Here is an 18862-nt window from a genome sequence, read left to right on the forward strand (position 1 = left end):
GCCTTCTCAGACTGATTCCCCTACCATATATATATATATATATATATATATATATATATATATATATATATATATATATATATATATATATATATATATATATATATTACTTGTGGCAAAAAATTCAGGTATGTATGGTTTCTGTGTGTGAGGGACTTTTAAGATTTGATATAGATTTTTGCCCTTTATTTCAGGAATATCTTGTGAATTGAGTAACTTCAAAAGAAAGAAAAATCAATCCATTTGGTTACCAAGGTTACCACTCTCCTGCACTGTAAGTCAAGGGACAGTTTTCAACTTGAAAATTATTTTCAAGCATCTTGCATGGATATTGGATGCAAACAGCATCTAATGTAATACATTTTTTAGACAATTTTTAAGCATTAGATGCAAACAGCATCTAAACCTAAAACACTTTTTAAGTATTTTACAAGGGTATTAGATGCCAACAACATCTAACTAGTACATTTCTTACTTTTAATACTATATCACTGATAAAATACATTGCCCTTTATAGCATTATATATACCTTAAAAAGTAATTCTCATGCATTTTACATGGGATAGCTAAGAACATCCTGAAAAGAACCATATGAGCTGATTGTGAGTATAATACGAAAGATGGCTCTAGTAAGGCAGTATGGGACCAACCTGCAGTATGCATAGCACAGGTAGTAGTAGTATATGAAGGCCTTCCAGGTGTATATGAGCATTTGTGGGATATGTGATTTCTAGTTAAATCTAATTCACTCATTTCTTAGATAAATTATTACTACCTTACACAAGATAATCTGGCACATATCAGCTGGTGAAAAAGAAACAGATGCATTCCTCACATTAGAATGAGTTGTGTTAAAGTAAGGTACTTATCAATAAATTAATATTTGCTGAAATTGAGTTTTTTCTGGAACCAGGTGGTACACAGAGACTGTACACGACCTCCAAGTGGTACATGCTCAGGAAAAGTCTGGGAACCACTGTAGTAAAGGATTGATATACATACTGAGCTGACACCATCGGAATAACAAATGATTAACAAATGGTATGAATTTAGCCATACAGAGAAAAATTAAAAGCATAACTGGATAAGGCATATAAAACATTATGAACTGGAAGCAAGGTGCTACAGAAAATACATGGAGGAGGAGGAAAAAAAAAAAAAAAAAAAAAAAAACATTGTTTAAATAAAAATAAATAATATTGAACAGTCATGTAGATATTCAGAACAAATGAGCAGCACCAATTGCTCTCATTTAAGAAATGCATTTTGTTAAAATGTTTGCAGCAACTTTAGAGTTCAAGAATTATATATTTTCTGAGTTTTGAAGTGTTTGAAACAAATCCACAATATAACAATTGTGAGTGGTGAGTGAATGGCAGTACACAAAAGCATTAAGACTAACCACAATAATGCTGGCATAACTAACCATGAAAGAACAAAGCACACTTTAATCACCCTCTGAAAAGTTGATACTCCATATATACCTGGAACCTTGTGGATTTATCTAAAGTACAACTAAAGTATTTTATAGCTCTTGGGAATCCTAAATGATCTCAAGAGAAATCCAACATTCAACATGCCATTAACCTCTGCAATTCAACAGCATGATAAACTTTATCTCCCAACCTTTATCATTTCCTTCTGAGGGTGTTTGACTACTCGTTAAATCACATGAGCAACTTATTACACAGTAACTCTTAGTATCTTAAATCTATTGGTAATAACATGTAGAACAATCTATGATATATCAATACCAATATACTCATTATGGCACAAAATCCTACTCTTCAAGGTTAGTTTTTCATGTTATAAGTTGTAAAATTACTCAAAAGAACACTAATTCCTTACAATTTCCATGAATAAACAACAAATTGAATTTGATATACTTCATAATGACAAATTTGATTAGTATCATAAAAATGAGATTATCACACAAGTTATTATCTAATACTAGTCCCAAAAGTTGCTTTCATGATCAAAACCAAGATGACTTCAGGAAGCTGTGGTGATGTGATATTTACAAGTGAATTTACTAATGAAAGAGAAAGGATTTCTGTTTTATGCAACAGATATCTTCCCACTCCTATACATACACACAAGAACTCTTATTAAGCATCATTTGCATTTATCAGCACCATCAAAATTACTACAGACACACATGTGGGTTTGGTACAATATTCATTATCAAGGCCATCCTGACCCATGTCAATGTCAAGGCAATCACAACAGCTTAGTGATCATGACTTCTATTTGTAAAGAAACTTTGAACAGTGCAATAATGGAGAGATCACTTCCTGATACATAAAAAACAAAAGTATAGTATGTTTCAGATAACTCAAATGCTCATGATATGGGCGAGAATAGCAAATTGATGATTCGCAGACTGGTTCAAGACAACCAAACTATGAATTACAGGACAAAGGGGCAAGGATGAGCACAAACATCAAATAGGTTGAAAGCTTCTCAGAAGCAAACACAAGAGGTTGAGTGACAGTTGTTCAAAGGCACCAAAAGTGCTTATGACTTAAGTATGAAAAATTTATGTAGATCCATCAAGGTCACTTAAATTTATGTAGAATTGGATGAACATATACAAAAATCCTTTTTGTAAAAAAATTAAGTAAAATTATTTAGGCTTCAAGTTAACATTCCTATCAGTTTAATATGAATGATGTACTTATATCCCAACTTTAACAACTTTATATATATATATGTACCTTGCATTATGAGTTAATTAGTTCCATGGCAGAGCACGTAACTCAATTTGCACATATCTCAAATTAATTTTCCCCAATTAAATTAATTGAATGCCATTAATCCATTCCAGCACCCCTTAAAAAACATGTTATAATCTGCATTCATCTAAGAGATCAAATAACTTGGGACTATGGAAGATGTTGGCTGGGGTGGAAGGTGGAGGAGGCAGGCTAGGACTGATGGTCAGACAAAAAATATGAGAGAGAGAGAGAGAGAGAGAGAGAGAGAGAGAGAGAGAGAGAGAGAGAGAGAGAGAGAGAGAGAGAGAGAGAGAGAGAGAGAGAGAGAGAGAGCTTCCTGGAATGGAATGCTTCCTGGAAATAAGACTGCCCGTCTTATTTCCAGGGAAGCATTTCCCTGAATGCACTGGAGATGGGATGCTGGGTGGATCTGGCATTCACTCTGCCAGCTACCAACGGCACACTCCCTGGAGCTACCTTACAACTCAAATTTTGACTTGCAAGTCAAAGTGAAAAATTGACCTCTTCACGGCTTGCACATTCAACTTATGGTAAGTAAGAGCACTCGTAAGTCTTTGATAAGTACGTTGAAACCATTGGAACTGCTGACCCTTCCTCCTCACCTTAACCTTGACATGTCAGAGGGAGCACTAACTGGAAGGTGAGACACCAGCATCACTGCATCTCTAGCTGACTTATCTGCATATAAATGAAGTACAAAATGAATGTTTCATAACCATTTCATATTGAGGTGGAAGTGTAATGCAGAAAATTGGCAATAATACTGAAGCAGAATTACACCAATAAATTACATCTAACCTATCACAACTGCAACATAAAGTTCTAGTACAGCGCAAAGTAAGAATTTTAGTTTGAAGGATACTGAAAGTGAAAATCCAATCTGCATGCACAGGCCTTCCATAAAAATTTGTAATACTGTAGTCACTGTATGCTAAACTATCTATCTAGTAAAACAGTGATTCCCAAACTGTGATATGTGATCCGTTTGTGGTACGCGAAGACCTTCCAGGTGATATGTGAGCATTTTTGGGATCGTGTGCAATTTTCACTTACCTAAAGGTAATTCATTTCTCAGAAAAATTATTATTGCCTTACAGAAGATAATCTGTCATTGATGAGCTGGTGGAGAAGAAACAGATGCATTCCTTGCATGAAACTGAGTTGTGCTCCTTGTTGTTAGTTCATTTTGTATGTTCTACTTGTGGATAAATTGATATTTACTAGAATTGAGTTTTTCTGGATCCAGATGGTATGCAAAGACTGTACGGGACATCCAAGTAGTACTTGCTCAAGAAAAGTTTGGGCACCACTGTATCAGAAGCTGCAAGCTTTACTTCTTTTCCCACTTTCAGCAAGGCAAATGACTAGTGCTCTTATGTTCTTCATACTTCCCCAAAACTTCTACATTTTCAATGGCAATCAATTACTCTTTCCCTTTACTAGTAAAAACAAATAATAAATAAATAAATAATAAAAAATAATTGTAACATGAAATTATGCCTCTACAAAATAGTAGAAATAAAGAATCATATTATTTACATAAATGTATCTACCTATAGAGAACAAAAGAAGATATGAAAGAACGATAATAACTCTGACAATAGGTAGCCTTGGTTATTACTTACCTAATTAAAAAAAAAAACCAAAACCAAAACCACTTTATCTTATCAATTATAATACCACTGCAAAACTAGATAACATGCAACAAGATACCTATGATATGGTGTGTATTCTTAATGGAATAACTGTTTTTTGCTCTATGACCTTCTAGGAATAGTTTTGACAGGGATGGGGCATTACATATTATATAGATCATAAAATAAACTCAACATACCAAGATGTCTCGAGCGCCATCAGGCACCAACTTCATCTGACACCAAGCAAGAATATGTTCATTTGTGATCTTCTTATTTGGCAGTTCAAGAGCTCCAAGCCACACCTTCTGAACTTTTATCATCCCAGGAACAAGCTCTATCACAGTATACAGAACAGGATCATCTGAAAAAATTACAATCCTTGATACTCTAAATTTCTAGGATCATAGATACTTAAATATGTTGGCATTTCCATGCTGCTCCAAATCTGAGTAATTTCAGTAAAATACTTAAAACAGACCCTACATAGGCTAAAGTTATGGAAATACAAGTATAATATAATTGCCAATATAGGCGTAATAAAAATCAAAGTGCACTAAACCTTGCCTAAAGTTGAACCAAATATTTTGGATATTGGATAAGGCAAATATAAGATATAAGAGGAAGTTGAACACTCTATATCTTGGATAGTTCTCCAAGATATATGGGAGATATTGGACACTTGGATAAACATTAGATATGTATCTAATGTACTATTCTACAGTACAGTATCATACACTGAAGCAATAAGAAAAATTTAACCAATGACATAAATGACTTGTCTTTAATACTATTACAAAAACAAAAGAAACTATGGTGAGACGCACTGTGCCACTGAAGAGGCATAAATATACACAGTGCATAATATATAACCACCTAGTGCTTTTCTTCTTTTTTCTTTTTATGTAGGAAGGTAACTGACCCAGGCCAAAAAAAATAGTGATTAAATAAAAGGCGTACTGAGGTGGCAGTCCCTGAACAGAGTCAAAAGAGTTAGCAAAATGAATGGAGTAAATGTCTTCAAACCACCCTCTTAAACGAGTTCAAGTCATAAGAAGATGAAAATACAGAAGCAGGCAGGGAGTTCCAGAGTTTATCACTGGAAGAGATGAATGATTGAGAATATTGATTAACTCTTATATCAGAGATGAACAGAGAAAGAAGAAAATCTTGTAGCGAAAGACCATGGGAGGAGGAAAGGTATGCAGTAAGCAAGATCAGAAGAGCAGTTGGCATAAAAATAGCAGTACAAAATAGCAAGAGATGCAACATTGTGGAGGAGAGAAAGAGGCTGAAGACAATCAGTTAGAGAAGAGAAGTTGATGAGACGAAAAGCTTTTGATTCCACCCTGTCTAAAAGAAAAGCATGAGTGGAAAGCCCTGCATACAAGTGAATCTTACTCCATACATGGAGAGATAAGTCACATGTACAGAGTTAGCAGTTGGGGTGGGTGAAAAATTGTCAGAGATGACTCAGAATGCCTAACTTCATGAAGCTGTTTTAGCTAGAGATGAGATATGAAGTTTGCAGTTACAAGTAAAGGACAGATCAAGGATATTCAGTGTAGAAGAAGAGAACAGCTGAGTTTCATTGAAGAGGAGAGAGTTGCCTCTAAGGTTGTGCTGAGTAGAGGGATGGAGGAATTGAGCTTTTGAGACACTGAACAATAAAAGGTTGTTCTGTCCTAATCAGAAATTTTAGAGAGAGATCACAAATCTGTGGCTTTCCTGTGTGATATGTTTCTATGCTGAAGGTCATCTATGAAAAGACGTGGAAAAGTGCAAGGTGGTTTGGTTTCAAAAATTATTGATGAGTAATAGGAAGAGAGTGGGTGACCAAACAGAACCCTGAGGAACTCCACTATTAATAGGTTTAAAAAGAACAGTAATCCCACAACAGCAATAGAATGTTCAGAAAGGAAAATTGAGATGAAGATGTAGAGAGAGGGATAGAAGACAAAGGAAGGTAGTTTAGAAATCAAAGCTTTGTACTAGACTCTATCAAAAGCTTTTCATATGTCAAAAGACAACAGAACTATTTATAATAAGTTGTGCACTGGAAATAATGCTTGCTTTCTGTACAGCCTTTGTTTTGCTATGTCATGCATAACTAGTATTGCTGGCTGACTACTACAGTATTTCCTGGTCTTTATGATGGCTTCTAAAGCTACTTCTAGTTTTCTCTTGCAACTTGGATTTTTAATGGTATCACACACTGGCATTTCCCCATATAAATCTTAGAAAGGATTTACTGTAATATATTTTGTTAAACATTCTACAAGAGCTTAGATTTTTCATCCAAGTCAGGAAAATTACATAAATGAATTTCAATATCAAATTTCAAACTGAATAAAAATATCAATAAATTGTAATCCACTACATACCTTCAGCAAGAACATGCCACAGCTCCACATTAAGAAGAGGGACACCATAAAGGTGGCAGCTTTCACGTGGAAAGTAGTGAAGACTTCCATCTTCTCCCTTTAGCTGACCTACACTGGAGTGAACCTCGACAATGGAACCTTGATGATGGATTTGCTTTTTGTTCTTGTCCTCCCAGATTTTTCCACATTCATCAGCATTTGGAAGTCTAGACGGCAGCACAGGTTGTGCTGGCTTTCGTGTCCCACAGCCTGTCCTTGAAGCTTCTTCATTTTTAGTTTCCTGCATCATGTTCTTGAACTTTCCAGTGACAGGTAGCTCTAATTGAATGTGATTCTTTGCAAGGTTTCTTTCATTTACAGTATTACCCTTCTGATGATATTCTTGGGATACTTGCACCATTTCTGATTCACTACCTTGCATATCATTTGGTTGAGTTACATGAACACTACTCAGATCAATTTTAGACAAAAGCTGGGTGCCAGGTGATGGAAGGTGTGATGGCTTCTTTCCCATCCAGCCACACGTTGCTTTAAGACTCACCACATATTCACCAATCCTATGATGTGGTACAGGAATTACATAAAAGTTACAAGCTCTTGACTTGACATCATTGACTCTCCATATTTCAACAATAGGCTCCAAGTCATGGTATAAAGTTTCTGTATTAAATTCAATAAAAACCAAGCCCTCAAAGATCTGGCTTCTCCACAGAGCTATACCCCCTCTTCCAGTCTTTTTCACAACATGTCCTCTAATGTGCTTTCCACAAAATTCGTTTTCAGGAGACAGCGCTAAATCAACAGAAGATACAATAGTTTCATCTTTAGAGCATTCTTTGGTAATGTTGGAGACTATCACTGAGGAGTCATTCAATTGTGATGACCCTTTAACCTGTAGCAACTTTTCTTTGCTGCATTCCTTCAGCTGCAAGGTATGTAATGATGCTTCTTGTGTGACTAGTGCTGATTTCTTTGGTCCACTGAGTTTTCCATTTGTGCAATACTCTTGTTTATCAGGTTTATCATTTACCTGACAAGCTACTAAAGGTAACACTTTTCTCATCTTGTGGTGATGACTCATATCCCAAACTGCAACAGCAGAGTAGCACACTGAATGACCCATTATATATTTTGGAGATATAGGACAAGCAAGAACAGACCACCAACTATGAGAGGAGGTTCTCTTCCATTTTTCAAAAATGTCATCTTTATCTACAACACTTCCATTTATAAAGATATTTTCTTTTGAAAAGAGAATTTTTGATGTCCCCTCAGGAGTTGAACTGGCAAGTAGTGCAACATCTTTAGAAACAGGACTTATTTTTCCCACAAAGTATAACAAAGACTTGTGTGATATCTTGGGAATATCACAAGATTTGTTTCTTTTAATGAGATGTTCTCTTTGTAAACGTGTGAGGTCACTTGGCTCTTGCCCAATCCAGGTACAAATGGCTTCACACATAACTGCACAATTCAGCACAATTTTTGGTGCTTTTAAAGTCACTATCTTAGCTTTTACAGTAATCTTATTTTCTGAGCAAAAATTATCCAAGGAATCATTACTGCTTAATTTGTTCCCATTCACATAAAAGGTATCACTGGAAAAGACAGCAATGATATTTGAGCAAATAATAAGTCCACAGTGTTTGTCAACAATAAAGACACTACCCACCTTCACTCCTTCAGCAATATGAAGGACCCTACCAGGCCTGGTGTATGATTCAGTTTGCATATTTGCAGCATAGTGTTCATTGTAATCACTACAATCAGTGTTTTGTACATGTTGAGGGTTCCCTGAAAAATCTGGTGCAGGTTTTCTAGATTCAAGTGATGGTTTCCTTCCAATCCATAGCAATGTTGCTTCCATAGTAACCTGATAACCATCAACATCTTTTGGCAGCATAGTCTTACATTCTGCATTACACTGCCTTCCTTGTTCTTTTGCTGGAAGACAGATATTTTTTGGAAATAACTTTCCATCAATATAAAGAACTTCCTTCCTAAAGTATAAGTAGATATTATCCACTGATGCACTTTCAACTTTCATGATACCATAATTATCAGAAATCTTTGCTATATATCCAGACATGTGTTGGGTTACTTTCTCTTTTCTTTTGCAACAATTTTTCGTTTCCTCCACAAATTCTGTGATAATCTTTGATATTACATGCATTGAGTGCTGGTCTTCATATTGCCATATAACTAATGCTTGATAATGTGGAATGCCATTGGCCATATCTGTTAACACTGGATATGCTAAAACTGACCAAATGTTGTTCTGTAATACTTGTTGGTTGTCAAGGAGAGAGCAGTCTGTGTTAAATTTTCTTCCATACATGTAAACAACTTTTCTTGAAAAAGATACTTTCACAGATTGATCAAGGCCAGCTTTACTCATGAGCTCACCTGAATCATAATGTAAATCATAGACATTTCCCAAAAAATGAGTTAATGTGACAGAAGAAGGACTTTCTACTAAGTCATCCACAGTTTTTCCACAAGCACTATTCTTAATGTGTTCCAAATCCTTTGGTGGACTTCCATACCAAACACACACTGCATGCCATGCAACATTTATGTTGAATATCACTTTTGGTTTATCAAAGGGTATCACCCATGCATTTAAGCAAACTCTACGATTTTTAAAGAAAAAACAAAGATCATAATTATCTTTGAATTTTTGCCCATTAACATAAAAGTTATCCTTGCTGAAAGCAATCAAATCAACATAACTTGTCATAAGTGCCTGCTTACTGTCAGCCAACAGGAGAGCCCCTCTCATGTATCCAGCTGGTTGTTCTGTTGGCACCAATAAATGGCAAGATCTTATTTCTTTTTCAGGGACTCTCTGTTTATCATCATAGTTGTATCTGTCTTTCCAAGATTCTTTATTGGCAGACACCTGCTGAGCACTCTTATCCTTCCATGGAACATGACATATGTTACTCCACTGGTTCATGCGAATGACATGATATCTTCCAATTTGATCCCTCACTTCATTAGGCATATCACCAAACCAAGCAAACTTTGCCACCCACATGTCTGAACACAAACTGTCTTTGGGCCAAATGGGCAAATCAGGTAGAGGTCCAAGATGCATGTTTGTTAAAACATCTAATCTGATGATGTAAGCGCGGATTTTAATCCAAGAAGAATCTGTGGAATCGTGGGTGTTCCTTTTAAAACCTCTCTCTCCATTGACATAAACATTATCTGAAGAAACCATTATATCATTTCTCATGTCCCCAAATAGAATATTATCCATAAATATTTTTTTTACCAAACCACTGTAGTAACTGATGGGCATATGAACAATATTATTGATATTGGCATTTTTTATGCAATTAGGAATCCAACCCAACCAAGCACACTTGGCTTTCCAAAGAGCTTTCCCTGAGAGTTGGTAGGGCCAAGGAGTGGGAATATCATAAGGGTATTCACTTACATAGGAATGCAATTCTGGAGATTTTTTCCAATCACTATTTCTTACCAAGTCTTCTAAATAACTCAAATCTTTTGAAAATGCTCGCTTTCCATTTATGTACAAATCATGAATTTCAATAACTGCAACATTTCTTGCATCAGAGAAAAACACCAGATCTTTCCAAAAAGCTCTTACTCTGCCAGTAAAATAGTGTACAGGTTCACCCTTTATCCTGTTAAAATTTGATAAATGTGACATAATTGCTGTTCAATTTGGAAGAAAGAAAATGGAGAAAATATCATTAATGTTCAGAGCTTGCCTAGTTTCATTATTCACAGCCCATGGTATTCATTCCAAGTATGTAGTTGCACATCTTGTATAGACATCCATTAATAGCAGTCCTGAAAGTGATGAAGAAATGGCTAGATTACTAAGTGTTCCCATAATTATATACAGAGGTCACTCATGAAGTTACATTTTTGAGAATACACTAATTTATCTATTTATTTATCATTTTTATAATTATTATTATTACTACTTTGAAGTAGGAGGAGCACTATATAGCTTGTGTTACTATTTGATAAATTACTCTGCCTTCATTACATTTTGCTATGAACACTTAATTTCCTTACCAAGCATAAGACTCACAATTTAAATACTGAAATGAGTATCAAGTTGTACTTACATAACCTTCTATTGTTGGTTAATTTGCAGCAGCCATTGTCATTTGCCCTCTTCCAGGAACAAAGTGAGCTCTAATCCTGAATCACTGGAAAATTAATCTAAATCAGTGAATTTGCAAATACCAATTCACAGTTGACTGTAACATAACATAACATAACATAAATAATAGGATAACAAAGGGCCACCAGGGCCCATCTAGGTTATCCTGTATCAGTCGCACAGCAACCTCGTCATCAGTACTTAAAGATACACTTACAAGTACACAATACATTATATACTAATTCTAAATATTTGGCCCATTAACAGGGCTAAGTCCTGCAGCAAATTCCTCTACAATCTGTGATCCCCATACATGGGGATCATGTCTTGTTTAACTATAGTAAATTTCTTATAAAAACTATCATGCAGTGCTATACATAATTATAAATCTAATAAATTTAAGTGCTTATCTAATCTGTTTTTAAACATTGTCAAACTAGTGCTATTTACAACCCTCTCTGGCAATGCATTCCAGAAGTCTACCACCCTATGACTAAAGAAATATTTTCTTATATCTAACCTGCAGCCTTGCTTTCTAATCTTCCTGCCATGATTTCTAGTCCTACTTCCCTCCTCTAAGGTAAAGAAAGATCTCACATCTATGTAGTTTGTATCTGAGAACATTTTAAATAACTCTATCATATCCCTCTTATACATCTCCTCTCAAATGAAAACATGTTTAATTCCTTTAATCTATCTCTATACTCCAGGCGCTTTAATGCTGGTATCATCCTAGTTGCTCTTCTCTGAACTGCTTCTAACATGTTGATATCCTGCCTATAATGGGGTGACCAGGCCTGTATGCAATACTCTAAATGGGGCCTAACATAGGAATTATATAAGCTACGCACCACTTCCTTACTTTTATAACTAACATTTCTATTTATAAAACCCAGGATCCTATTTGCCCTATTTCTTGCTTCTAAACATTGCTTTGAAAATTTCATAGTCCTGTCTATCACTACTCCTAAATCCTTTCCTTCCTCTACTGCCTCTAGCCAACATCCCTCCATCTCATAGTTAAAGTTTGTGTTGTCTTTACCTAAATGCATAACCTGACACTTTTAGAATTAAACTCCATCTGCCACCTGTCTGCCCATGCTATCAGCCTGTCCAGGTCTCGTTGTATTCTGTAATTGTCCTTTTCACCCTGTACTGCACATGCTATCTTAGTATCATCTGCAAACTTTGATACTTTGCTACTAATTCCTATATCTAAATCGTTAATGTACACCAAGAAAAGAAGAGGTCCTAGCACTGATCCTTGGGGTACCCACTAACCACTTCCTTCCACTCAGACATTGCCCCATTTAATACTACTCTCTGTTTCCTATCAGAAAGCCATTCACTAATCCAATCAACTAACCTACCCCTATCCCATGTAGTCTCAATTTGTACACTAGCCTCCTATGCGGTACCTTATCAAACGCCTTGCTAAAATCTAGATATATAACATCTATGCTATTTCCATCATCTAACTCCTTGGTAATATATTCTAAGATATCGAGCAAATTTGTAAGACAGGACCTCCCTGATCTAAAGCCATGTTGGGTATCTCTAATTAATCTATTCTCATTTAAATGCTCCCAAATACTACCCTTAATGATTTTCTCTAGTATCTTACATACTATACTAGTTAAACTGATCGGTCTATAATTATTCGCATCATCCTTCCTACCTTTTTAAATATTGGAGTAACATTAGCTAACTTCCAGTCCTGAGGTATCTCAGCAAACCTAAGTGATCTTTCAAAGATTAACTTAAGTGCTTCAGAAATACTGTCTACACCCTCCCTAAGTACTCTGGCATGTAGCTCATCAGGACCACTAGCTTTCCTATCGTCTAGTTCAAGAATAAATTTCCTAATAATTCCCGGTTTTATATCAATATTTTCTAAAGCTCTTAAACTACTCGTCGCACTGTTTGTAACAGGATTTCCTATTCTTTCCTAGTAAATACTGAAGAAAATTGTTCATTCAATAATTCTACTATGTCTTCATTTTGATCCACTACTACACCATCTTTTCTGAGTGGTCCAATCCTATCCTTATTTCTTTTATCACTGACCTTGTAATAACTATATAATTTTTGGGATCTTTACTCCCAGCTCTAGCTAGTTTTATCTCTGCCTGCCTTTTACTTTTTTATAACCTTACTCAAATCATCTCTGACCTGTCTGTACCTAATCAAATCTACATCTTCCCACTTTTCTGCAACTCTCTATATGCCCTCTTCTTCTCTCTGATCTGGCTACCTATCTCATGAGTCCACCATAATGGCTTCCTGTTTCTCTGCCTTATATCTTTGTAAGGGATACACTGCATCACTATACCCTTTACTACAACCTTAAAAATATCCCACATCTCCTGTGCAGTTTTATTTCCAAAACTATCTTCCCAGTTTACCTCTCCTAATAACTGACGTAACCTACCATAATTGCCTTTCTGATAGTTTGGGACTCTAGTCTTATTCACTATATTATCCCTACTGGAATTAATGATAAATCTAATTATATGATGGTCACTGTTTGCTAAAGTCTCTCCTACCTCAACTTCCTTTAAACAATGCTCAATATTTGTTAGTACTATGTCTAAAACCTTCCTCCCCTAGTAGGTTTATCTACCATCTGCACTAAATAGTTATCCTGAAAACTTTCCATAAACTTATTTTCACTAGCATCTCCTACCATCCTCTCCCAGTTTACTGACTTAAGATTAAAATCCCTAAGATAATTGTCTGACTAGTACACCCCTATTTATCTCATCTACCATAAGGTTGTCTACATCTGCTGACTGGTTAGGTGGTCTATAAAAGCTCCTACTCTAATAACCTTACTTTTGTTTACTCTAACATCCAGCCATAAGGACTCTACTCTGTTATCTACCTTAATACCATTAACCTGACTGGAAATGAAGGATTTTTTACATAAATAACTACTCCTCCACCTATCCTACCAATTCTCTGGTGTAAATACATAATGTATCCATCTACTTCATATTCTTTCCTATTTTCCTAAACTTTTCCTCATTTACCCATGCCTCTGTGACACATACAACATCTAAGTCCTCCTCAACTATATAACTAGATAACTCGTCCTTCTTGTTCCTAAGACTCCTGGCATTTACATAAAAACATTTAAGTCCTGCTACCTTCCTAGATGCTGTCTCCTTATTTGGAATCCTAATCTTATTCTCTCCTATTTGCACCTGGAAATCTTTCGTAATCTTTTCACTATCTCTGTTTATCCTATCTAATTTATGTCTTAACATCTATCTAATTTATGTCTTAACATCTTTCTTCTAGAATGCATTTGCTACCTCACTCCCTACACTCCATCCCAACTCCCCCATCCAGACATCCACTCAGCACATCCACACCCTTCCTACTCAGATGCACACCATCCCTAGCATACAAATCCCTTCGCCCATAGAACCTATCCCATACATCCACAAAGCTGACACCCACATTCTTACACATCCCTTTTACCCGATCATTCACACCAATGGCCCTAGACAACCATTCCTGCTAACATACACACGAGGCAAGATTCCTGACACTACACACCTCCTACCACTCTCCCTTATCTTGCCTAACATTTCCCGAAATCTTGCCACTAACTCCTCCGACCCACCTGCTCTGACATCGTTCCCACCTACGTGCAAAACTACTACACCCTCCCTCTCCATCCCCCCAACCCTCTTCTGCACCTCCTCACTCACTGCCTTCACACCTGCACCAGGCATACACACGTTCGTCCTCCTATCCCTGTCTTTCCCACAGAAAGTGCTATCTAAATACCTAACCTGAGAGTCACCCACCACACACACCTGAGGTGTGCTAGGCACAACCCTCCTCCTCCTCTCCTCTACCCCCTTCTTTCTCCTTTCACTCACCACAACCACTTCATTCACTCCACTCACTCTCCCCTCCAACAAACCGAACCTATTTTCACACTCAACAGGTTTAGTCCTATCCTCCCTAACTGCCTCCGCTTTCCTTCCCTCGCAACCTGCCATCTCTGCCCATCCTGACTACTATCTTTCCCAGTCTGGCTCGCCTGCTCCCTCTTCCCCACTCTGCTCTTCCCGACAGAGGGCCAAGCCACCCTGTCGCCCTCAGAAGGTCCAACCTTCGGCCTAACACTGATCTCCTGCCTAATTTTTCCACTGCCTCCCCAAGCCTCTTAACCTCCTCCTTCAACTCAAAGATGAGAACTTCGTTCGCACTTTTCCCCTCACTTAGCTTTCTGATTTCCTCTCGCAATTCTCGGTGCTCAAGAGAAAGAACTAAATTCTCGCTCTTGAGCCTACACACTATACACTCAGAAAAGTCAACGACCTTCCTGTCATGCCCACACATCTCACAAACAACAAACTCGGCCAATCCCACCTCAACACACTCTTTCACGCACTCAATCACACTCTGATATACCTCAGTAGCTACCGCCATACTAATTTACAATCTGTTAACTAACTCACAAACAAATAAAAATACTTGGTGACGGCGGGATGGGGGAACCATGGTTGTGGGGGCCTAAGTGAGGTCAACTAATCCTCTTTCAAGGTCAACTTGACGGTTACAAGCCTAGTCTCCTCGCTCTACCAAAATACTTTTAACTCACAAACACTGATTCTAACCACTATTTCACTCTAATCTAACACTTGCAGTACACACTTTCACTTCACTAACACTCAAAAGCACCACACACAGACACCAAGCACAAACACCACTCGCTAACTATATAAAAACAACAAAGAGAGAGAGAGAGAGAGAGAGAGAGAGAGAGAGAGAGAGAGAGAGAGAGAGAGAGAGAGAGAGAGAGAGAGAGAGAGAGAGAGAGAGAGAGAGAGAGAGAGAGTAGTAGTCTATCTCCCTAACTTTAAAACTACACTTTTTAACTTAATGGTCCTCATGGAATCCTTCCTGCATGCACTATCCTAATGTTCTCCTGGATTTACATTTGTCTCATCAAAGTCTCCTATCCAACATATCAGCATCCACATTTCCTTATTCCTAGATTATTAAAATTGAATTTATTACCAAGTGGTCACCACTATAATATAATTCCAACTACAAACCAACAAATTTTTGCCCATTTTCAAAAAAGGATTAACATATACCCATCAGCTCACACTCTTTTATTGTAACCCATTAAAAGCAATTCCAATTGTATGTATAAGGCATACTAATGGTGTCACCATTAGTATGCCTTATACATATGAAAGACCTTCAACACTGCAAGTTTCTACATTGCTTTTATTATATTATTCATTCCTATTTCAACACTTTTATCTTGGATTTCCTTTCTGGCTGTTGTAGTACATGATATACTAATCACAGTAGAGTGATTAATAGTTTTCTTTTGCTTCATGGCTTTATACTATTATCAACATTATTTTTTTTGTTTATTTTTCTAATCTTATATCAGCTTCTAAGAGTGGTCATATGTTACTTGCTCTGTCAATACCAGGCCAACCCAAAGGCAAGTGAGAACAACACATAATGAACAATACTGGGTCTTAAGATTTGGGTCAGTGTCTTGGACAAATAATGAACAACGCCAGATACCTGGGCCAGTGCCTTGGGTATGAAACAACCACCAAATGTCCTATTTCAGGTCAGTATACTCATGTGAAATTAATAAATTAATACATTTAAATCCCTGTCCTCTTGATTTGTAATTAGAAATTTAGTTTTTGTTTCTGTCAAATTGGAAGGTTTATTTTTATTTACTTACCCTGCACTCTAACTTTATAAATCACTTCACTTTATTCTTTAAAGACTTGACTGTAACTGACATTAATTCTATCCCATATATCAAATGACAAATCTCAATGGACAATTAATTAAACCAGACTATTGTATCATCATTATTGGGCACTGCTGGTTAGACTGGATTATCTATTGTAACATTTCAAGGACAATCTTTCCCTTGCCCAGTTCTAGTTGGACATCCTTTAGGGAGGCTTTCCAGGTAAGAGAGAAATGTTTCAAAGATTCAGTTACCCAATTTCTATATAGATATATCAGTATTTTTTTTTTTTTTTGTCATGATTTGCTATATTAATTGATGTGTTTACTCTCAGTATTTTTCATCTCAATGTAGAAGATAAGGAAAGATAAATGTAAGGTTATATAACTGTCAAAACTAAGGAGTTGTGGTCACAATGTCAAATTATTTTACAGCCACAAAATAAATGGATAATGTTACCAATAGCACCTCCCAATGAAGCAGTAAAATATTGACATATAGTGATGAAGTAGTTTATGCCCAACATGTTTTTTGTGGTTTTATTTGGCGGCCGGCCTTAGTTTGTCCTATACAGGCTCTCAAAGTTTGGAAGGTGCCTCCCAAAAACAAAGTCCACAATGACAAAGCTTGTCACACAGCCCCCAGCTAGTTTAAGCTAAGGAGATCCCCATGTATCCCCTTAGAAGCTTGCTGAGGGGGAGGGGAGATATCTAAAAATATTTAAAGAGGTGCCATTGGTAAGATTTACCAAATAAACAAATGAATCAATCAACAAAATTAATCTCCATTTAATGTAATTCCTGACCTAGTGGAGTTAAACCTCTAATTTTGTAGGATCTAAGGTGAAGATGAGCCCCTGCTACATCATTAGCTACTATAACAAGAAACTCCACAACAGGGTAGTTTGATAGTGCCCTATAACGTCAGCATCAAATGACTTATGTACAGGATTACTAAGACCTTGCAGGATTAAAAATCATATTTAGAGTAGGTAATATAGTTTATGCATCACCTCACACTCACTTTATTTTTCTTGTCTCACGGGCATGAACAATTTGTGACTACTCCCTTCAGGGTTGGTTGGGTTTGGAATTTCACCTGGTATGGCGAGCACGACATGGTGCAACCATAGTAACCACAACCCTCAAAAAACATCCCCTTTTTTCCCGTATGTAACTTTATAGCGGGCATCTGGCTTTCACACATTACGAAAAAGGGTCAAATAAGTGGTAATATCACACTAAACTCATAAACATAGTTTGGGAAGACAATACGATGCACATCATGCAGCGCCAAAACAAAGCAGGGTGCGTTACTACGCTCAGCAGCTTTTTTTTAATACAAGGTTGTGGTTACTACAGTGAAGGACACGCATGCACACACATACACACTATACACCATTAAACACTCGATCTTACCTGATTAAATGAGAGCCATTTGAAACTAACTTCCACGGCAATGGCAGATCCCATAAGGGGAATCTGTGTCTAGAGTCGAGACTACCCTGCTGATGAGTATGTGCGAAAGCCTTAGCATTCCCGCGAAAACCTACAATGTATCTGTGTCTTCTACGGGCTTACAAAACAATGCACACCTAGTGTTGACTTACCGACTATTTTCATTGTTTCTTTACTGTAAGACATTTCTAAATGCTATGCTGTCTTCTTAAAAATGCAATTTCCTTAAAGCCTATCAGATTTAAATATATTTGAAAGAAATTTGAATAAATACTGATATATATATATATATATATATATATATATATATATATATATATATATATATATATATATATATATATATATATATATAGAGAGAGAGAGAGAGAGAGAGAGAGAGAGAGAGAGAGAGAGAGAGAGAGAGAGAGAGAGAGAGAGAGCACCACACAGATTTTAGTATTGGGGCTTCTGGAATCTGGATTCTGGATTCATAATCTCACAGGCGCAAAACCTCTACCAGATCTACTGCGAATCTGTGAGACTGCTGACCACCTCCTTTTTGAACGTACCAAATAGTGATCGATATGAATATAAATGTACGTCATACAAACACCATCACAGGTTGAAGCACAAACAATATGCCACAAGCATATATGCAGCGCGGTGACTTTTCTTTTACTTGTATATGTTGTGATAGGGACGGGGATACATTTTACTAAGTATTTCCTTTTACAGTACAATATGCAACCTATTTAATGATTCTCCTTA

At 36.6% G+C, this 18862-nt stretch overlaps 1 protein-coding gene across 1 annotated transcript; it reads right to left on the reverse strand.

The window, feature by feature from the left end:
- Window positions 1-3065: 3065 nt before the first annotated feature.
- LOC123504190 lies at window positions 3066-18226 on the reverse strand. The gene is made up of 5 exons (XM_045254536.1): window positions 18074-18226; window positions 10866-10949; window positions 6757-10581; window positions 4573-4736; window positions 3066-3416 (listed from the first exon to the last, which is right to left on the reverse strand). Exons 3-5 carry the CDS (start codon window positions 10436-10438, stop codon window positions 3393-3395), a joined length of 3870 nt encoding a protein of 1289 aa, XP_045110471.1. The 5' UTR covers window positions 10439-10581; window positions 10866-10949; window positions 18074-18226; the 3' UTR covers window positions 3066-3392.
- Window positions 18227-18862: the final 636 nt, after the last annotated feature.

Source organism: Portunus trituberculatus, chromosome 15 (genome assembly GCF_017591435.1).
Source record: "Portunus trituberculatus isolate SZX2019 chromosome 15, ASM1759143v1, whole genome shotgun sequence".
NCBI classification, from domain to species: Eukaryota; Metazoa; Arthropoda; class Malacostraca; order Decapoda; family Portunidae; genus Portunus; species Portunus trituberculatus.